The sequence below is a fragment of the Hirundo rustica genome, chromosome 19 (genome assembly GCF_015227805.2).
Source record: "Hirundo rustica isolate bHirRus1 chromosome 19, bHirRus1.pri.v3, whole genome shotgun sequence".
Taxonomy (NCBI): Eukaryota; Metazoa; Chordata; class Aves; order Passeriformes; family Hirundinidae; genus Hirundo; species Hirundo rustica.
This window is the reverse complement of record NC_053468.1, coordinates 6,128,206-6,149,305: the sequence shown is the minus strand read 5'-3', so window position 1 is coordinate 6,149,305 and position 21,100 is coordinate 6,128,206. Positions and strand designations below refer to the sequence as shown.

Sequence of the window (21,100 nt, the reverse complement as noted above, 5' to 3'; positions counted from 1 at the left end):
GTTGTGTGTCTGTGTTTGCAGTGAAGAGGTTCCATCAGAGGGGATGTGCTGTGACTGCTGGAACCGCTGCTGGAGCTCCTTGAGGACACTCACCAGCCTACCTGGATGGAGGTTTGGAGTTTGGGACTGCCCATGGGAGCCCTGCTAGCAGGTTCCTGCTGGAATTGGCACTAAACTGAACCTGGCTCCTTGCAGCCCACAGAAAGCTCTGGTTATATCTGTTGGCTTAAACTGATGAAAAAATAACCTGATTGACCCATCTGATTCCTGGTAACTGTCCTGAGTGAAGAGCTCCCTCCCCTGCAGAAAAGAGAGGGCAGTGCCTGTGGCAGGAGTGCTTTACTGCGCAGCAAATCCTGTGGAAGCACTTTTGGGTTAGAACAGCAGTGCAGGGACACCGAGATCTGTCCCCTTTCCTTACCAAGCAAAGCCAGGCAGCACTGCCTGCTGCTGGCAACGTTGCTGTTTTCCTGCTGCAGGTGAGACTGTGCTGAAGGGCTGTCATGGCACCACCGTGCTTATTAAAGGATCAAGCTTCTTCCACAGCACAACTTCATTTGCAAGAGCACAGAAGTTTGTTCAGAGCAGACAGATGGCCTCAGATCAGCTTCTGCTGCAAATGACTACTTGAATCTTAGGTACGAGGCATGATTCAAACCTGACTGCTGGAGGTGCCAGGAAAATAAATGATGGCTGCCAGGGTTGCAGTCTGTTGCCCAGCTAATCCCCAAAATCAGACTGTTGCTACTGAGAGCTGACAGCAGGGTTCAGAGATGACAAATGATCAGAAAATAACACAGTCTGTGCAGGCCTTTGGTCTGATCTCCGTCCAAGCCCAAAGAGTCAGCACTGGCCCTCTGCAAATGCTGCTCCTTGGTCCCAGAAGATACAGGTCACACAGGGAATTTATGATTAATCCTCATTGTTAGAGCATGAATCTTCAGCAAAGGATAATTACTTTAATGAGTTCTCAGTGTTTTGTACTGTCTGTGGAGAGATACCTGCTTACCTTCCTCCCCTGAGACCTGATCTCCACAGGACCTGTCTGAGGTGGGTGAGGGGACAGTTGTACCCCAGGGCTCAGTGCTAAATTCAAACCAGTCTGACAGTATCAGGTATGCACCAGGAAAGTTTAAAATCTGTGTCACGGCTGGCTGTTTGTTACTCTGTTTAATGTTTCTAACTTTCTTGGGTTCATTTAAGTGTATAGGAACTTGGTTGGTTGCTTTTGTTGTTGCAACACAAGTAATCCATGCAACCTCTCATTTCTGACTTTGGCCTAAAAGCTCCCACTGCCCAGGAGGTTTTGAAGCTCACCCCTTTTACTTGTTTGTTAGATTTTCGTTTTATTGAGCTTATCTCTGCACACACCTGGTTCCTTTACACCCACCTCAGAAATAAACCGAGTCACACAAATTCCACGCCTCATTTTACACCTCTCCCAATAAAAAAATGCAACCTCTTGGTCACACGGGTCTCCCTTGAAAGGAAAGAGCGATTTGCAGCAGTTCTTTGCCCAGTTCCTCGTGCCTCCCGCCGGCGCTGAACTCGGCAGAGAGCTCCCTGAAGGTGATGCAGACGCGGCGGTGCTCGATGTGCCTGCGGTGGATGCCGTGCTTCCACTTGTACCGGGCATCCCCGTGCAGCACCACCAGCGACCTCTGGGGCAAGAGGATGGCCACACTCACTTCCTTCCCAGGAACCAGCCTCGGGGACAAAAAGCACTCGTTTCCCTCTTCTCCTGAATCTCTGCACGTTGATGTCTGCGCGAAAGATGCAGGGGGACTCAATTCCTCCTTACTGGAAATGGGAAATAATTGGATGGTGTCCTCTGAATCGCAGGACATGGAGAGCACAGTTTTTGAGAGCAGGTTCAGGCTGACCAGGCGCTCCCCCCAGAGCCACCAGTCATCAAAGTGGGGGTCGATGGCAGAGCCTCTCTCTGGTCTGTAGTCCAGGTTACACTGCTCCACAGGTAAGAAACCACTGAGCACAGCGCAGGCCTTCATCTGTGCCACAATCTTCCTGCTGAAACTTGGCAAGCCAGTAAAGCTGCCAGCTTTCAGCCTTTGTTTCTTGAAGTTCACTTTGGGTCCATAGTCCTGTTGGAAAAGAAGAGGGAGGAAAAAGCTAGTGTAAAGGAAAAATCTAGGACAAGTCTTTTTGGAGAGGCTGTTCCTGCAGAGTTCTGTTCTCATCTCTTCCAGTGACCTGGTTGCCAGGTTGCAAAAGGACTCAGTGAATCGACATTAATCTCTCTGGATTTATAAAGTAAAACCAAATCTGAACACCCCCTTCTTTCTCTTGGAGATCGTGTGAACTTTAATGCTTGAACACACACCATCACATACTGTTTGTTGTAACTATCATGTATTTTTGCAAGCAGTTGATTTTAATTACGGGTAATTCTTGCCACTGATTTCAGGAAAAGCTTTCAAAGGAAACACTCAATGGAATGTCTCAATATTTGGAGTTTTAACCAAAAACAGCTTTCCTTTTCCAGAGGGATCTAAGATCAGATGTGCTTCTAAAGTCCAACCTGTTTCTTTCGGCCAGACTGTGACGGTTTCCAGTCATCTAGATCCATCAGTTCCACTATCTCACACTCTTCATCTTCACTAATGAACTCCTCCACCAGGAACACCCCTGGAAAGGGAAATGCCCAGCCAGCAAATTCCGAATGCTCATTTCCTTTAGCTAGGCCTGTTGCTGGACAGTAAGTGAAATTATCTTCTCCCTGTGGAGATATCAACGGAAAAGAAAAAAAGGCAATAACGTATTTCCTTTATTTACCCCTGCAACCTTGGCATTGCAGCATGAAAACTGTACGGCATTCTTGCAGACAAGAGAAATGTTACAGCTGCTTTTGGGGAATTGGGGAACAACTATTCCCTGTTTTTGTTTTGTTTTGTTTTTTTCCCGCCCCCCCAGCTGCAGCATCACCGTGCTGCTTGCTTGAAACCGCTTTCCTTTCCTATTGATGTCTTTATCCTGGAAAGGCAGGGAAGAACCGATGATCCTCAGCCCCACGGGTGTGAGGAGATTAATGGTGGGTCTTGCTGCACAGATACGGTTTGTCACTGCAATAAATGTTGCACGAGGAAAGTCGATGAAAAATCGCGCAGGCCACAACGCTAAGCTGTAACGAACGAACGCGAATGTAACACATGAGGCTCAGGTGGGCTCCGGCTGTGCTTCTGAGCGTTACCGAGGTGAACAATTCACAGCAGGCGGCGGGGCGGCCGCCGCGGGGGCTCCGCCTGCTCCCCGTCCTGCGACCCTGCGGCCCCGGGCTCCCGGCCCCGCTCCGGCCGCGGGGGTCCCGCAACCGCCCCGCCCCGAGAGGCCACGGCCGGCGCCCCCCGCCGCCCCCCGGCTCCTCCCGCCGCCCCGCCCCGCCGCCCGCCCCCTCCCCGGTACCTGCGGGGGCGGAGCGGCCGGCGCGGGCCCCTCGCAGAGCAGGCAGGAGCGGATCCCCTTGCAGCCGCAGCCCGGCCCTCCGCCGCCGCCCGCCGCCCGCATCCCGCTGGCTGCGCCGAGGAGTCGCCCCCCCTTCCCCGCTCCTCCTCCCGCCCTTCCTTCCTCCCCGGCTCCTCTTCCTCCTCCCCGGCCGCTTCCAGGTGAGGGCGGCGGGGCTGGGCGCAGGCCGCGCGGCCGGGCAGCGGGGGTGGAGGGGGGTAGGGTGCGGGCGGACTCGTGCTCCCAGCAGCCCTCGCGGCGCGCCCGGGCCCCGCGCCGCTGTTCGGCGCCGCGGGGGTCGCTGGGAGTTGTAGGCGCGGCGCGCGCCCCGCGGGGGCGCCTCAGGCCGCGGCCGGCGCCGGTCCCCCGCGGTGCTCGGTGTCCGGAGGCGGCGGTGACGGGCGAGGCCTCGGCCCGGGGCCGCACCTGCCCCGCCCGGCCCGGCTCGGCCCTGCCCACGGGCGGAGCCGCGGCCTGCGCCCGCAGCCGGTGATACCCGCGGCCCGGTGCGGACAGCCCGGCATCCGTGGCATTGTCACCCCCGGGGCATCCCGCGCATCGCGTCCCGGGGCAGCGCCAGCCGTGCCGGGCGGTGCGGGGCAGCTCCGAGCAAACACCTTCAGGTCAGGGGGATGCCCGGCTGTGGGGGGCTCCATCCCCAGAGCTGCGGTGGGGCAAGAGGGGTCAGTTCCCAGTGAAAGATCGCCGGGGCTCAGCAGCCCCCGGGGTAGCCGAATGCACCCTCTGCAGCATCGCCCGCGATGCTGTGGGGATGGGAAGTGCCGTGTCTGGCCTTCCCTGCAGCTCCCGCAGTGCCACAGCTGTGTCTGCGGTGTCAGTGTGCCAAAGAGAGGGCAGTGGGAACGTCCACAGTCACTGGTGTCACATTTTTATTGTAGGCACAGGACCTGAGGGAGGTTTGGTTGGATCAGCCTGACCCTGTGGTTTTGACTTCCAGCGAGAGCTCTGTCACTTGAAGGATCAAATCCCAAACAGCTGCTGTTCAAACGGGTTTTCGGTTCAGCTCTTTGTGCTTGTATACAGTATTTCAGTGTATACAACATTGTAGTGCCCCGTTGCTCATCACACAATGCTGTAGGTGTGTGGGGCTGCTGAAACCAAACCCAAGGACAGCTCCGTGCCCCGTGTGCTCCTCACGATGTGCTGGAGTGGCATTTAGGCAGCGTTGATCTAACACAGAAAGACAGGAGCGAGCCTGGCCTTGGAGCTCTGTTCTCTTTTATTTCCCTCTCTCGGAATCTGTGTCAGGAAGAGTGGGAAGCCCTGAACCAGTCATTTCATGGAGCTCTTTTGGCCCTGTCAGCATTGTTATTCCAAATAACAGCAGAGCTCTGTGTGTGTGTGTACTGAAACATCAGTTAATCACCCACAGGACAGAGAACGTTGTTGATTTTTTTTCTCCTTTCATGAGGAAATTATGTCCTTGATTGGCGTGTGTTTACATTTCTGCTGATTAATTCAGTTTTCCCAGATTTTTGGGAATTCAGAAGTCATCAGCCAAGAGTCTGTCCAGCTGGTTAGGCCAGTGAGCGCAGTGTCACTTTCTTGGGATAAAAACATTCACAGCAGGTGTATTGACTCTAACTGCTGCTTTTTGTGTGAAAGAGTGTTGGAATTCCTGGAGCAGGGCCCAGGAGAGGCACAAACAGGTACCTGTGATGCTGTCCCAGTCCTGAGTGCCATCACTCACGGACAGCTTACACCTGCAGCAGGTCTGTCACTCCAACAGCCACGGGATGTATCTCTCTTTTGGAGATGGATTGGATCAGCGTGCTGGGAGCCTGTGCCCAATCTAATAATAGTCTCTGCCATGTTCATTTCAACCAAGTAAAAAAGGTGGCTTCCAACACAGCAGCAAAATCAGTAGATACCCTCATAAATATTTTCTCCCCTTCCCTTGGAGCTGTTGAAAACATCTCCTCTTATTCCCATTTGTTTTATCAGGAAGGTAACCAGAAGACATCCTGCAGCTGACTGATTAGTGATTCCAGCAGAGAGGTGGGGATTAAAAATGTCAAAAATTACTACAGAACTTCTTTTGGAAAGAGCAGTTCCAAGATCTACGAGGCTCCGAAAGATCGAGACGCTGAAGTAAGTGCAGACAGGCCCATGGAAAATTCCAGATGAGTTCAACCTTTGTCTTTTTGTCTGTCTGTCTGTCTGTCTTCCCCTAAACATTTTTTTACTTCAAGAGAGTTCCAAGCACAGAGCTGAGGGGGCATTCCCAGTGCAGGATCAGTGAGCAGTGGTGGCACTGCGTTCACTAAAGAGGTTAGTGGCAGATGTCACCTTTTCTTGCCATTTCTGCTGTATATTTGCTGCCATTCTTTCTGTGAAACTGCTAAAAGCTGGATCCTGATTTCCTAACCCCAAGGTATTGTCCCTACCCCCAAACCCCTTGCATCTTTGCTAGCAATTGCCTAATGTGAATAAGAGAATCTTCCATCATGGATTTCAGCGGGTTTTTCAAGTACTTTTGGCATTATTTCCCTTCCATTTTCCTCTTCCTCCATCATGTTCCATCTCTTCTAAATCCAGTTATCCTACTACCTCAAACATTGCAGAGGGAGAGAATAAACTCTAAATCACTTAAAAACCTCTAAAAACAGTTTTGTCACTCAGATCCTTAACAGGGGACATTGCAAATATGTCTCTTTCCAAATGTGTAGCACAGTGGAATTTTGCTGTTCCAGAGCTGGCCAATCCAAGTGGCTCAGCTGGCCGGTTTCTGGCTGACGCCTTTGTTGTTTTTGTTGCTGATGTCAGGGGGTTTGGGTTTCACGTGTACTCTTTAAAGTTATTTCTTTCAGTTTGCCTTGTGCTAAAGTAATTATTTTTAGTGAGAAACTCGCATGTTTCTCTGAGGAGTATCAGCTGCAGCAGTAATCTGGGTAACAGAGTGGTGGGGAGACTTTTGGAGCGTGGCTTTCTCCGTGCAGCTTCATACTGTGATGTTGGTGGGTTGTGTTTCAGAAAGTCTATTTGGGGAACACCATTGAGTTTTTCCCCAAAAGTACACCACAGTTACAGCTCTGCAGCCAGCTGGATTGTCCTCAACCTTTCTTACCAGCTCTGACTGGCTGCTCACACTTCTGAGATGGCAAGTGAAGGAGAAAGGATCTTGCTTTCTGGATTTATTTGTCTCATTTATTCATTAATATCCAGAAGCATATTGTTTTTAACTAGTCAATAGAGGCAGAGATTCTGTTTGTTAAAGGAACTCAAGCTTGTGCCCTCCAGAGATGTTGCCAGGACTGGAGTCTCCCTTTGGAGCTCAGCTAAATGATCTAATCAAATAAAAATGATCCTGCTTAAAATACACAATTTTCACTTTCTTACAGAGAAGGGATATTTCTTTTCCCCTCACCAATACTGTACCACTTCCTCTTTCAGGACAGAGTTCTTCTGTTTTGGTGGCAGCCTTAGGATTTTGTCAGGTGAATTTCTACATTTACCATTAGAAACATTTACAGCAGAACTCACTATAAAAGAAATGGAAAAATCACTTTTTTGTCAAGTTAGTTCTTTGAAAACAGACAAGTTATTTAGGGACACAGTCTGAACTTGGCCTGAATGGTGAAATAATGAACATAGTGCATTCTGTGGACAGCATAGACTGAGGGTGCAGTGTCTTGAATTGCCACAGCTTGTCTTGTTGAATCAACATTGCACAGGAATAAAAAACCGAACCTTTTAGGAGGTGTAGTAATCTTTTTCTATAAAATAAGAACTTTTCTGGTGATTTACCGCTCCCAGCCAGCTCAGTCACCCCTAGGAGATGATCTGAATTGCAGGTTAACTGTACTTTGGCAGGCCTGAGTCTCTGATGAGGGCTGTTAGCTCAGGTATATCAGTTATCCCACAGTGTGCTCACAGTCCAGAATGCTGCCCCCAGAAAAAGCAGGTTTGGTCAGCTGTACTCACTGAGTTGTGCTGGGCTGAGGTGCCACCAATGGGACTGTCTGTGCTATGAAATCAGCATTTGTCCTTCCAGTGAGCTGCAGATAGTTCATGAGTTGGGGGTTTTTTGTTTGTTTTCAGCCTGTCCAAGCTGCAGCTGAAGACTGGAGATCTAGACCCGCGCTTGTTTTCCCGCCTGAGGCACCTGCAGAGACTCGATCTCTCCGATAATTTACTGGACAAATTTCCCAACAGCCTAACCCTCCCCGATTTGCGTGTCCTGAACTGCAATAATAACAAGCTGGAAGATGTAACTGCTCTGAAACAGTTCCCCCTGCTCGAGGAGCTGACCTACGAGAACAATGTGTACTTGACAGTGAGTTACCCCCACTCCTTACATTAAACAGAGAGGCAAACAAACAGCAGTTGTGCAAAGTTCTTATATATTGTTCTTGGGCAGCAAGTGCCAGAGCATTTGAGAAAGCAGCCAGCCTTTGTGTGATATTTAACCACTTTGTGCCACTGTTTCTCAATCTGCAGAAGTGACTTGCCCAAAAACCACTCAGATATTAAAATCTGTGTCTTGAACTCCTGATTCTCTAGGCCAAAGTCCTATCTTAGGTGGGTTATCAGGCACAGCGCTTTATGCTCGTGCTGGTGTAAAATACAGTAATGACTGTGCAGAGGTGTCCTTATAGAAAGGTGAAATCACAGAATGGTTTGGAAGGGACACCTTCCATTAGACCAGGTTGCTCAGAACCCTCTCCAGTCTGGTCTTAAACACTCCCAGGGATGGGGCAGCCACAGCTTCTCTGGGCAACCTGTGCCAGTGCATCACCACACTCACAGTAAAGAGTTTTTTTCCTAATATCTAATGCTATTTTTTATTTCCTAATATCTGTGTTAGTTTTAGTGCCCTCTGTGCTCTAGAAAAGCGGGCTGGGTCCTCAGATGAGGGTTTAAACTTGGTGATTAGTCTGGTTTAGGTTTTGACTTCTCCCAAGAGGATCTGCTGACTGTACAAGTCAAACATCCAAAACTGATTTCACTTGTGCTGTAAACTGGCATCGGCCACTCAGCATCCCCATGTGCTTATTTGCTGTGGCACACTGGCAGTATGTTGGGGCTGTATGGTGAACTATCTGACTTAAAATGCATCTGACCCTAGGAATTCCTGCTGGAATTCCTTGACTGGAGGCAGGACAAGCTTTCCCCTGTGTTGGAGTTCAGGGATATGAACAGAGCTCCCAGCCTTGAGCTCAGGCCCAGCAGATGAGCAGTTACACAGCCCCCACCTTGTGCTGGATGTTAGCACTGCCTGAGGGCTGGGCAGCTCTGTCTGCAGTTTAAGATCCCAACTCACAGAAAACATTAATTCACACCTAAAATGTGAGATTCAGGTTGAAAATCCTGAGGAGATTTTATGAAATGGCTTTTCCTTACTAAATATATCATTCTCATATAGGCTGTGTTTTAATCAAGGACTAAAGGTAAAGAGAGTACCGCATGTACAAATTTTATATTGTTTTCTCTTTCTAGCTCAATGATGACTATAAAGTAATGTTTCTTTTGCAAAATCTTCGTCTGCTCAATGGCAAGGACATAACCAAACTGGCCAACCATGTGAGGCGTGTCAACAGCCGTAAGCTCACCAGCAAGGTAAGGTGTGGGATATTTCCTCAACCTCTAAACACCTCAGAAATAACTAAATCCCATGCTCAGTGTAGTGACAGAGCTGCAAGCAAGCTTCAAGTGGTTTGCAGTACCTGTGGTATGATCTGAGCCCAGCCTGCAGACTGGGCCACCCAGGGGATGTGTTACTGCTGCTTTCTCTGGTCAGTGCTGGCATCTGCTCTACCTGTTCTGTGCAGGCAGTTTGCTTTTGGTTTAAGTGACAGGAGCGGGGCCAGCCAGGTCTGTGTCTGATCCTGTAGTTTTTCAGGTCATTCTGATCATCATTCAGGAATGGGGGAAGCCTGGTGCTGCCAGAACAGCTGCAGACACCTCCCCATCTAATTTAAGTTACTGCCCAGGCCCCAGGAATGGGGTGCACAAAACCAAGCTCAGGATGATCTTGCTTTTTCCAGCACACACCAGAAACCAGGATTTGTTCTTTCTTCTTCAGCTGTGAATGTTTAGAACTCTGTTTTCTCTCATTTGTCTACACAATTTAGCTCCTGACAGATTGTTCCCACAAGGCATCGTTGTGATCTTGAGCAAAACTATTGTTCAATTATGAAAATAGGTTTGGTTGGCTGGTTGTTTTTGTTTATTACTGCTCTTACCATTCATATTCAAGTTAATTGATCTTTTTAATTCCTTCTGTGTAACAGTGTAACAGTGGGGGGAAAATCAAATACTGAAAACTGGGATGAATTGTGCTGAGTGTTGTCTGCATAAAACCTGTGAACCTCCAAGGGTCTCTGTGAGGGCTACTTAGCCTCTTGTCCCAGACAGCTCATCATGGTTGCCTGTTTAATGAGACACCAGACTCTCCCTGTGCTGTTCTTTTTGTGGTGTCTGTACCTTGGAGCCTTTCCCTGATGTTATTTGCACCTGCCTGCCCAGTTCTTAATCCTGTGTCTCAATGTAAAAATACCTGTTGGGTCCAAATGCTGATGGATGTGTTACTGTCCACCAGAAACTCCAATGGGAAACTGTGCTGGCAGGTGAGCAGCCTTTTGGAGTCCAGGTATCTCTCTAAATGGGTCCATGCTGACAGTGTCTACTTAGCCACACTCACTCCACCTTGGTACAGAGGAACTGACTTTCTCCTTAGCTGAAGTGGTCATTTGAACATGAATAAGTAAATTAAAGTGGTGCCATGACGTTGGGTGCAACACTCAGGGTTGGCCGCTTCTTAAACGCTTTCACAAGTTCCCGTGTGCTTTTCTGTTGAATCAACTCAGTCTTTCTGCCTAGGTTACTGCTCACTGGGAAAAATTCTTCCGTGACCAGCTCCCTGAGAAATACACAGCTGAGCAGGTGAAGTCCATCAGGAAAAAGTTCCTGAAGTCAGTCCAGACCAATGTGGTGTATGGGCCCAGCTCACTCAGCGAGTTCACCCGCTGGCGGGTAGGTCACACCCCAGTCACCCTCCTGTTCTCCCAGCAGGGACCCTGCTCCTGCTCCTGCAGGGACTGGATTAAAACACTCCCTGGATTTGGGTGCTCTTGCTGACAAGTGGTATCGCTTTTTCTCTTTCTTCACTGCTTTGTTAAGCAGTTACAGAAGCACCAGGAATAGACGTGCACCAAGTTGAAACGACTGTCATTAAACCTTGTTTTATAATTCATAAGCAATAATGGTACTTGCACTAGTTAATCAGTATCCTAGTTAATACTAGGATCAGTATACTAGTTAATGCTGTATCCTTAATACTTAATTATTTGCAAATTAGTTTAATGACAACCTTTACTCTTGATTGAAGAATTAATGACAGGAGTTGCTCCTAGCAGGGAAAGACTCCATTTAGTTTGTAACGTTTGTTTTATTTGTGTGTTCATACACACAACTGAGACTTCTATCTCTCCTTTGTCCTGGTTTGTTGCTGTGCTGTTGTTTCCACAGCTGTGTACTCTGAATGCCCATGACAAAGTGAAGTTCTTGGGTCATGTAATGTCAGCTGGGGACTCCTCCACCACTTGTGAAGAATGATGGGAGCAGACATTAAAAACTCAGCAAAGCAGCTCTTTGTGCCATAACACATCACAGCTTGACATGCTGTGGCTTTTTTTTCTTCTTTTCTTTTTTTAACATATCCACATATTTGCTTCTCAGGTGAAAATGATTGCAGAAGAGTTTCTGGCACACTCACTAGGTCTGGAGTTAAACTCTGATACTGAAACAGAGGAGAAGGCTGATGAGAATGAGGAAGAAAGCACAGAAAGCCCCAGGGAAGCTGCAAAAGACGTGGCTCAGGTAGGTGATTTTTCCAGTTACATTAGCAATGTTCTCTCTGTTTCCTGGGAATTCAGCAGCTCTTGTCAGTTCACATTTATGACCCTTTGGTAACCACAGGGGGAGTCTCAGGCTCCAGCCTGTATCCAACAGCTCAGGCTTCTTCTTTGCAGCCAGATTGAAGCTTTCCCCGAAATGTGAAGGTCGAGTTGCTCCCTCAGAGAGTTTCCATTCTCACAGGGGACCAAAACCATTTCATGAGTGCAGTCCTACTGCAGTCCTACTCACTCTAGGAACTACTCACCTCTCCTCTAGAAAGGGATATTTTAATTAGGGACCTGGGCTGATGCCTGGCCAGACTCTGCTGGTGTTTGCCTGCTTGGAAATGGCTGCAGACTGCACCCCTGTGGGCCATAGGCCAGATTTGTTTTTCCACATGGTATGCAAATAGCTGAGACAGGGGAAGGGAGCTGAAAAGGAGGCTGGCTGCATGGTTTCCATTAGCTTCTGCCTCTAGGAACCCTGCAGCTCTGGGCTGTCTGATTCCTGGAACCCAGTCTGTAACTGTGGGAGGGTACTTGCACTTGAATAATTAATATCTTTGACTTACAAATTATGTACACATCTCGAGGAAGCTAAAAACCTGACAACATGACAACATGCCTTATAGGTCACAGTAACACCCAGCAAGAGGAAAAGAAATCACTCAAAATCAAGCCCTGGAAACAAGAGGTCCAAGACCCAGGCAAAGACCGAGGAGGAGGCTGCGCTTAATCCCAGAAAATCCAGTGATGTGGAGGATGACCCAGCTCCTGATAAACCAAGAACATCAAACCAAGCAGCCAAGGAGGCAACCCCTGAGCAGGGAGCTGAGGGCGCACAGAAGAATGGGGAGCAGTTTCCCAAGGGGCAAAGCAACAGAAGATCCAGCCACATGACAGGGGAACAGAAAAGCCAGGAGCAGGACAACAGCGTGGTTACCTTGACCCCCGTGAAGAATTCCAAGCGCAAGGTACGTCTGTCAGTCCCCCTGGGACTGGCTTTGGGCCTCTTGGTTTATAATGGGAGGAGCTGCCTTCAGGTTTCTTCAGAGCTCTGCACAGCTTGGAGCTCGTAGTTGGCCAAATATATTGTGAGTTTTGGTTTGGTTTTTGTTTTTTTGTCATTGTTTTAAATCCCTCAGAGGCATCAAGGGAGAGAAGGGACCCCCCAGGAGACCCCAGTGGATCCCCTCTGGGGGATGGATGGACCAGCACTCCGAGGTGGTACACTGGAAGCCTGTGCTTAGGAATGGGACTGGCAAGCCTTGCTCTCAGCTCAAACCAGTGGCTGCATGGGGAAAGGTGTTTCCCCCTCAGCTCAGGCCAGTGGGGATCTAAAGGGTTTTTCACGTTTCTCTGCTGTAGGAAATGGGGTTCACTGCTGGGGTCTGCTGGGCACATCTTTGCTAAACAGTTCCCTGCTGCTTTAGGAGTCTTGAACATTGTGGCACCTCAATCTCTCCTGTTCTCCATAAGCACAGAAGGGCTGAAAAATACTCGAGTTTAACTCAGATTGCTGTGTTCAGTAGAGTGTTCTGTCAAGGCAATCACAGGCAAGCCATGTCAGGGGAATGAATTTTCTAAATGTGGATGGTTTATTGTAGGAGGATGTCAGTGCAGAGCCATTGCATTTTCTTCAGTGTCACAGTAAAGGCAACAGCCGCGAGGATTTTAAAACGCAGCTCTGGTCCTGTGTCTTCGAGCCAGTGCTAGACTCTGGAGCCAGGAAAGGTGAGCTCTTAAAGAGGTTTGCAGGATTCCCAGAACCACCTGGCTCTGGAATCCCAGCGGACTCCGTGCCTTAGACCCCTGCTCCTTCAAGCCGTAGTCTCCGTTGTCAGGAAGAGACTTGCTTACGTATTTCTCCTTTGACTTTGAAAACAGGAGACTGGGACAGCACCAGGCAGTGATAAGCTGCAGTCTTCGTGTGTTATCCCTGAACCTGGCAACTTCTCACTCATATTTTCCTCTTTCAGATCCCATTGTGAGCTCCTCCAGAACCGTGGCAACCTGTGGAGGGGAATCTGTCTGTCTGATTGATTGTGAGACAGGGACGGTGCTGAAAAAGTATAAAGTGGCTACAGAGGTGGGTGGCAAGTGGGAAGGGTAAGCACTGAATGGGAATAGCACAACCTGTAATAATTACACACATGCATAATATGTATTACAAAGAGGTCTGAAAGTGTTAGTGTGGACAGATGGAGATAGATAATAAACATTTCTTGCTTATCATTTTAGCCTGGTTCAGGTTTATTTTTGTATTAGTTTAGGAGATTAGCCTGCCAGTCCTCAAACAAGCTGTGTCTGACTGCTGGGCCTGCTTGACAGCACAGAGCAATGAACATCCTCTTTCTGTAGTTTATGCTCTTCTGAGAGCTGTTTTGAGTTTTGATGCTCCATCTTAAATAGTCGTGTTCATTTCACCTGAGTAGCACTTGTGACAGTTGTCTTTTCTCTGAGCTAACACCCTGCTGGCTGTTCTCTGTCACCCCAGTCTTGTTTTTCCCCTGTCCCAGGAGTTCTTCAGCGTTGCATGGACAACCCTCACAATGGTGATCAGCGACAGCCGCAAGAAAGCTCACAACATCCTGGCAGCTGCGGGGAGGAGAGGGATTGTCAAACTCATCCACGTGGCAGCCGACTTCTGCTACGGAGAGATAAAGGCTCACAAAAAGCCCATTGCTACTGTCTGCTTCAGCCCCACCCAAGAGACCCACCTCTTCAGTAAGTCTGCTGCAGAATCCCTGGCTTTAGTTCTGCTGTGGAATAGTCAGGGCTTCCTTAACAAGGGGGATTGTCACCAGGGCTGGCAGGGACACAGCGACAAAAGGCATTAGGGACAGGCATTAGGGAGAGAACATTGTTACTCTCCTGTGGCAGCAATCTCCAGCAGGAACAGCTTGTTTCAGCCAGAGCCTGGCTCTGTAGCTGCGTTGCTGCAGCTCCTGTTTCTCCCTTGGTGGCTCTCAGGGTGGCTGTCACACACACATTAGCCACAAACAAGCCCAGTAGTGGATCTGTTCCACAGGGATGAGTAAGAAGAATGGCCGAGCAGGCAGCTGGGAGCCAGGCAGTGGCAGGGCTCTCCTCCAGCACAGCAGCCTATTATGGGCTGTTGGGTTTCATTTTATCCAACAATGTGCTTAACTGATTTTGATTTATTTCTTTTTTTTTTTTAATGTGAGTTCTGTGCCTCATCAGAGATTTCTGTTCAGGTCCTGATGTCAAGCAGAGTTTTGCCACTCACAGTAGAGCCCACAGAGGCTGTGGCTTCATGGACTGGTAATGAACCATCGTGTTACAAATTGCAACTGCATTGTCAGGCTGTACAGTGAGCTGGTACAGAGCCATTCAGGCCACACCTGCACCCCACATTGTTTGTCTTGCCTACAATTACCCACATCCTGGAGTGGTTAGAGTGCTACATGAACCATTAAAAGTGGAATTTTATTAAGAATAGGGGGTGCTTTTCAAGGAGAAGCTGAAGAGTTTCAAAAGCAGAAGCAGAGGAAGGGATAAGGAGGGTGGTGGAAGGGATAAGGAGGTTTGGTAGCACAGCCGCATAATGGTGTGGACAGCAAGACTTGTTAAATTTCATAGAAAAATTTAGAGTAATTAAGGGAGATTCTTTGCATCCTTTTTGGGGAGGGGACACCAAGAAACTCTGAGTTTGAAGGCTGCCATCTGATGAGGGTCCAGGTTACTCAGAGTAATCTGTTAGAACTGCTTCTGATTCCAGTGTATCAGTGACATGTTTGTCACCCTTTGTCAGTGCCTAATTTTCCCAGTGGGAGCTGCTGTGGATGTGCACACAGTAAGCTGTGGATATGTGGAATGAAGTGGTGTCTGCCTGAGAGTAGAGGTTGGAGCTCATCTTTTAGATTCCACCAGAAGCCCTGACCAGAAATGAGCTCAGAGGGCCACTAACTAAAGACCTTGTGAAGCCACAACTCAGTAATGGATGCCAGGAAACAAACTTTGTTTTATCTGCCCCTGTTAGAGCACAGGACAAGAGCACAAAGCACTGACTGTGCGTGTGTGACAGTGTCTGGGAAGTGCCAGGCCAGGAGCCTCGGGGACTGCTGCTGTGCTTTACTCAGCTCTCTGGAGCCTTAGAGGGTGGCTGTGACTCAGGCAGAATTGCCAGCTAGCACGAGAAGAGCCAGATGAGCAGCAGTGTCACTCCCTGCTTCTCTTCTGTGTCCCACAGCTGCATCCTATGACAAGCGAATTGCACTCTGGGATATTGGGATTCCAGACTGTGACTACAATTTCAAAGCAAGGTAAAGGTTCAAAAAACAGATGTGGCCAGTCCAAGAGCCTGTAACTGTCATGTCACAGCATCACTTAACTGCTTTTTCTCTGCTTTTTTTTTTAGCCAGCTGCTGGTGCTGGAAACAGCCTCCATCCCCCTACGGATTGCCCTGGTCCCCACGTGCCCGGAGCAGTACCTGCTGGCAGGCTGTGAAGATGGCTGCTTTGCCTGGAACATAAAACTGGATAAGGGACAAAAAAGCAGGTGAGAGCCACAAGCTGAGGCTGTGCATTTGCTTTCCATAACAAGAAGGGATAGTCATAGCAAAGGCTTGATTTCTGAGGAGGTCTGAGCAGAAGCAGCACGTCCTACCAAACTTAAAACATCCTCCCCTTCCCAGAGTGGCCAAAAAAAAAAAAAGAATAGGAGCATGGTGCTCAAGGGTCCTTCAGAGCTTAGATGCAGGCTGCTTTGCAGGAAGGCTGGCAGGAGTGTAATCCAATACCCCAAAACTGAAGGGTGTGTCATCTCCAGGTAGTGTAACGGAGTGTAAATTTTTGGATCGGTTTCCAGTCTCACAGTGAGGCCTCCCCTGCTCCTGGTACGTGAGGTAACCCAGGAAACTGGCACCCTGTGGGGGCTCAGGACAAAATAACGAGGAAGAAGCAAGTAAAGTCGTGCCCTGCTGACAAATATCCTGATGCCTGCAAAAGAGATGGAGTGAAACAGCAATCTCTTGAGCAAACAGGCTTCTGCTGTATTGATAAACCCAGGTGACCAAAAGTGTAAATTCAAGTGGGAATTCCCCCAAGCTTGGCAAGAGACTCGCTAACACACAAATTTCCTTCTGGGCTCTGCAGCTGGGTGCTCTTTCACTGCTGGCTGTTCAGGACTTGGCTCATTTCACCCTTCCCCCTGCTCTAGGCCTTTTGAAGCCATATTCCAGTTTCCTGATGAGGAAGGCATGACAACATCTCACAGGGTTGATGGTTTGGCTTTTCTCAATGATGATGTCGTTGGTGAGTATAAACACAGCAGCACAATGCCAAAAACAGCGGGGCACTTCAGCATGTGCAGGGTGAAGCCAGCATGACAAGCAGAGGGGCTGGAAGGGGTGTGACAGCCCCTTTAGCTTTGGGGGGCTGCACAGGATGGAATTGTCTCCCAGAGTCACTTGTCTTGCCCAAAAACATAGCCTGGAGTGCACACCCATGCTTGGACAGGACTGGAAATCAGATGGATACATCCCTGAGAGCACACTTGGCCGAGCAGTGCCCATGTGGAAGGGAGGAGAGTCCCTTTCTGCTCAAGGGCTGGTGGGAACAGTATTTTTCGGGGGCACTGGGGGTTTCACATCATAGACAGGCTCCTTCTGAATAGCTTACGCTTGTTGTGCAGCTCAGAAACATAAACATAGCCCTGAAAATCTCTCTGCAACCTCAAATTATCCTGAAATAAGGTAAAGCAGGTGGAAACGATTGCTGCTGGATCAGATCCCACTGCTTGAAATCCATATTCTGGATGGACCACCTCTGTCTCGAAGCACTTTGCCTCCCAGCAGCTGCCACAGCCTCTCCCTTCCTTTCTTCCCTAGTTTCCAAGAGCTCCAAACCAGGATGCATATACTTGTGGAGCTGGAGCAGGTCTTTTGATGCCAAGGGAAAAGGATGCCAGCGGACAATGTCTGCAGTTATTCTGGCTGAGCTGGAGTGGTCCACAACAGACATGTCCTACCTGACCCTCAGCACCTGCCCAGGTAGGAGCACTTGTTTCCTGGCTCATGCTTAGCCCATGGCTCTCCTTTAATCCATGGGAGCAGGCTGGAGCTGGAGGCAGAGGCCTGGATTTGAGAGCCCATCAGAGAGCCCTGCTCTCCCCTCTGCAGCTCTCCAGCGCTGCGCAGCCTCAGCCCAGCACCAGCTGGCTGGAAATGACACCAGGAAGAAATAATCACAGCTGCACCATCTGCCCGACGAGGCAGGGACAGTGGAGGCTGGGGGGGGTCTTTTCTTGCACAGGTTTCCAAAGCACAGAGCTCAGGGCTGCGCCCTGTGGTGTCACTGGGATGTCACACATGGGGCAGCTGGGTTTGGAGACTGACAAGGAACAAACAAACCTGATCCGGTCAGCACCTCCCAAAACCAGTCTAAAGAAAGTCAGGAGAAATCCCAAAGCATTTAGCACTAGCTTTTCTACACTAAAGACAGCTGGTTTATCTCCAAATAATTCTTTCTGAGCAAGGTATTGATATTTTTGTGCCAGTAAGGGAATTTTGCTGCAATATGGCACCCTGCACTGGGGTCCTGCAGCTCTCCTGGAGCTCTGCTTTACAGCACAACAGACTCCCAGCTCCACACTCATTTCCCAGCTTTTCCTTCTGCTCTCACAGCACGAGAGTACGTGTTCTGTGGGGATGAGAAGGGCAGTGTGTGGATGTACAACCTCTCCAGCTATACCACGGCCTGGGGCTCTCCGAAGGGGAAGCGCCAGGAGCGGAGGATCTCTCCCACACAGGTAGGTCTGAGGTGCTCTCTCTTGCCTCCCTTCCACCCCAGGGCAGCTGATCCCAGTCTCCTGAGCAGGCTGATCCCAGAACAGGCCTTGTGTTTCCACACTTGACCCTCACAAACAATTAAAAGCAATCTCCAGAGCATGGCCAAGGCCGTTCGCTGGGACAGGAACAAGGAGCTGCAAAGCAAATCTGTCACCACCTGCAGCTCTTCTACAAGAGCCCTAAAAACAGTGCTTAAACTGAGGAGCACAGGTGTGCAGGCACCACATCCCCCAGGGAGGGGAGGGAAGCCAAAGTGAACATTCCCTGGCAGGAGAGCACTCCCTGCTTCCCTGTGCTCACTTACCCTTTTTCTGCCCAGCATTTCCCTCTTTTGTGCAGTCACTGTTCCCTTGCCTGTCCCTCTGAAAGGACAATCACAGACCCTCCAAAGGCTCTCACCCACTGGTCTGGAGCTACATTAGGGCTAAGAAGTGACCCAGTGTTCCATTATTTCCTCACTGCAAGGGTTATTCAGGTGTTGGAAGGGGCTGCCCTCCCTGGAGGGCACTCAGGGCTCTGCTCTGGGTCACAAGGTGCTGCTCAGTCACAGGTTGGTCTCGGTGCTCTGGGGGTCTTTTCCAGGCTCTACAATTCTGTGACTGCTCAGGTTTTTTGGGAAGGCATTGCCAAGCCCCCAGTCAGTTCCTCTGGGGTTGCGGTGCAGCTGTTTTCACTTGTCCCTCCCTACGCAGGCCCTCTGCACTAAACCCTGGCCCTTGAGAAAAACCACACAGCTCCACCAGCCCCTCAGGAAAAGGAAGAGGCTCTGCCTCAGGATCCCCGGGGCCCCATCTCCCCCTCTGCTCTCCCCACAGATCCTCAAGTGGCCGGAGCTCCGGGTGAACGGGGAGCAGCCTCCCGAAATCCTGGTGAACAACGTGGTAGCGGACCCTGCCTTCACCTACCTCGTTGTGCTAACCAGTGTGAACATAACAGCGATCTGGAAGAAGTCATAGTCCCCTGTGCCACACTTCCACCCCCGTGCTTTGACCCAGTGCAGTATTAGTGACTGTTTCCCATGTGCCCATGAACGTTTTCTAGACCAGCTTTATGTGCAAGGTGGAGGAAAAAAAAAAAAACAAAACACAAAAACAAGGTAAGAGTTTGTTAAACTCATCAGTTCATTGTAAACATCCGGTTTCTTTTACTGTAAGTTTTCACAATTTGTGCATTTGTTTTATAGAAATGACACTTAATAAAACAAAATACCAGTTCAGCTGGCAGTGCCTGGACTTTTTGGCAGGAAAAGCAGAGAGTTCAGCTGTCACCAAACAGCTTGTCATGGTGGAATCGTACCCACAACAACCTCCCCAACAGCCCAGCACAAATATTTGCCTTTAGGCTCCAATTAGAAAACTGAAAATCACTTTAATGGCTTATCCACCAAATGCAACACACCATTTATCCTCTTGGCACAGTGCCTGTCTGCTATGGAAAAAACCAACCAAAAACCAAACTCAAATCATTGCTGCTGTCCAAAATTATACAGAAGTGGGACAAGGGGGAAAATATTTGCCATGAACGGAGGTTTAAATATTTCATCCAATAACAGACAAGTCATTCAGCCTCAGAAGTAACAGCCTGCTCCAGAGGGGGCATTTCACTCAATTCCTTCTTGTTTGTCCTTAATAGCGACCTGTAAAGCAAAAACAAAAATATGCATGCTAAGACAAGAGTTGTGATTGAGCTGCAGGTGGATGTTTAATCATTCCTGACTCTCCTGTGAATCACGACAACCCCCAGTGGAAATCTCTGCAGCCACCAGAAAAATAATAGTGAAATTAAGATCAAGACTTCTGTCCAAATCGGTGCCCTGGTGCCTTTCCCCAGCACATCAGAGCTACGGCCTCACTCACAGTCCCTGGTTTTGTCTGAGTAGTATTTTGGGTAGATTAAATCTCAGAATTCAGGGGCTAAATCAATAAATAAACTGAGCAGAAGCAATGAGCAGTGAGAATACCAGAGTGTTGTCAGGAAAAGTAAAAAAAAAAAAGATAAGAAAATACACAAGCACTTAAGAGCAGCCAGGCTCTGCCATGCTTTGACAGCAGCTGAACAACACAAGGAGGGTGGCTTGAATTCATTCATAAACCTAAACCCCAGCAGCTCTAAGAGACATGACCCCATCCCTTTGATTAATTACATCAAGCCCAAATAGTTTTAAGGAAAAAAAAATTAAAATGGCCTTACCCTGAACCTCTCTTCCAGGAGGGAGAGTTCACTGATCAGGTCCGTGATGGCATTGGTGAAAGCTTCCTGGGGGCTGTAATCCGGGGTGGTCTGCACACGGATGATAATTTTATGTTCCAGTGGGTGTGGGACCTTATACCCTGCAAACAACACCTGCGGGTCTTTGAGCAACTGCCTGGAACAGGAATAAAAACAAAAAACAAAACCAAACCAGTGAAATGAAGGGCAGAGAAGCCTCAAACCTCCCCCGAAATCCCCTCCCCGCTTGAACTTACGACTTGATGATGTTCCCCAGCGTGTGGTCCTCCTTGTTGATGGTGAACAAGCAGGCGTTGGGCACCTTGGTGTCCTTGTTGATGGTGATCCTGGGGGGATTACGGGACACGGGGATGTTATGGAAATCAGCGGGCCAGGGAACAGCGCGGAGCTGGGGGAAAGAGCCGGGGTCCCTCCCGCCAGCTCCCCGCGGTGTGATTAGGGTTTAATTAGTCGCCCCCCCGCCGGGTACCCCCTCACTTTTTCTCGCCCTCGAAGAGCAGGAAGGACTCGAAGGCCGGAGGCGCGTTCATCCCGCCGTTGCTATGGCGGCCGCTGCTCCACTTCCGCTACGTCACTTCCGCCCGCTCTGTGCTCCTAGAGGCTCCACGGCGCCCCCAGGCGGGCGGGAGGACTCGCTGCAGGCAAGGCCCGAGCGGGGCTGCGGAGGGCAGCAGAGACGGGGCCGGCTCCCACCAGAGCCAGACGTGCGGCCATCGGCGGTGGCAGGAGCACAACAAACAC

At 49.5% G+C, this 21,100-nt stretch overlaps 3 protein-coding genes across 3 annotated transcripts; 1 reads left to right on the top strand and 2 right to left on the bottom strand.

The window, feature by feature from the left end:
* Positions 1–599: 599 nt before the first annotated feature.
* On the bottom strand, positions 600–3,522 carry ALKBH4 (alkB homolog 4, lysine demethylase). The gene is made up of 3 exons (XM_040082797.2): positions 3,421–3,522; positions 2,540–2,737; positions 600–2,102 (listed from the first exon to the last, which is right to left on the bottom strand). The coding sequence occupies exons 1-3, from the start codon at positions 3,520–3,522 to the stop codon at positions 1,467–1,469; spliced, it is 936 nt and encodes a 311-aa protein (XP_039938731.1). The 3' UTR covers positions 600–1,466.
* LRWD1 (leucine rich repeats and WD repeat domain containing 1) lies at positions 3,445–19,346 on the top strand. Its single transcript, XM_040082795.1, has 16 exons — positions 3,445–3,620; positions 5,425–5,571; positions 7,522–7,756; positions 8,920–9,039; positions 10,303–10,455; positions 11,161–11,301; positions 11,951–12,292; positions 12,926–13,052; positions 13,298–13,407; positions 13,838–14,045; positions 15,532–15,604; positions 15,700–15,840; positions 16,501–16,595; positions 17,171–17,332; positions 17,966–18,090; positions 18,946–19,346. The coding sequence occupies exons 2-16, from the start codon at positions 5,492–5,494 to the stop codon at positions 19,084–19,086; spliced, it is 2,253 nt and encodes a 750-aa protein (XP_039938729.1). The 5' UTR covers positions 3,445–3,620; positions 5,425–5,491; the 3' UTR covers positions 19,087–19,346.
* On the bottom strand, positions 19,234–20,989 carry POLR2J (RNA polymerase II subunit J). The gene is made up of 4 exons (XM_040082802.2): positions 20,837–20,989; positions 20,596–20,685; positions 20,321–20,495; positions 19,234–19,766 (listed from the first exon to the last, which is right to left on the bottom strand). Exons 1-4 carry the CDS (start codon positions 20,887–20,889, stop codon positions 19,731–19,733), a joined length of 354 nt encoding a protein of 117 aa, XP_039938736.1. The 5' UTR covers positions 20,890–20,989; the 3' UTR covers positions 19,234–19,730.
* Between the last annotated feature and the right edge of the window lie 111 nt (positions 20,990–21,100).

Coding starts and splice junctions, on each gene's coding strand:
- ALKBH4 (XM_040082797.2), bottom strand. CDS start 3,522: ATGCGGGCGGCGGGCGGCGGCGGAGGGCCGGGCTGCGGCTGCAAGGGG. Junction 2,738..3,420: donor CGGCCGCTCCGCCCCCGCAG/GTACCGGGGAGG, acceptor ATATCTCCACAG/GGAGAAGATAATTTCACTTA. Junction 2,103..2,539: donor AGTCTGGCCGAAAGAAACAG/GTTGGACTTTAG, acceptor CTTTTCCAACAG/GACTATGGACCCAAAGTGAA.
- LRWD1 (XM_040082795.1), top strand. CDS start 5,492: ATGTCAAAAATTACTACAGAACTTCTTTTGGAAAGAGCAGTTCCAAGA. Junction 9,040..10,302: donor GCCGTAAGCTCACCAGCAAG/GTAAGGTGTGGG, acceptor CTTTCTGCCTAG/GTTACTGCTCACTGGGAAAA. Junction 10,456..11,160: donor GCGAGTTCACCCGCTGGCGG/GTAGGTCACACC, acceptor TTTGCTTCTCAG/GTGAAAATGATTGCAGAAGA.
- POLR2J (XM_040082802.2), bottom strand. CDS start 20,889: ATGAACGCGCCTCCGGCCTTCGAGTCCTTCCTGCTCTTCGAGGGCGAG. Junction 20,686..20,836: donor CTCTTCGAGGGCGAGAAAAA/GTGAGGGGGTAC, acceptor TAATCCCCCCAG/GATCACCATCAACAAGGACA. Junction 19,767..20,320: donor TCCTGGAAGAGAGGTTCAGG/GTAAGGCCATTT, acceptor TTTGCTTTACAG/GTCGCTATTAAGGACAAACA.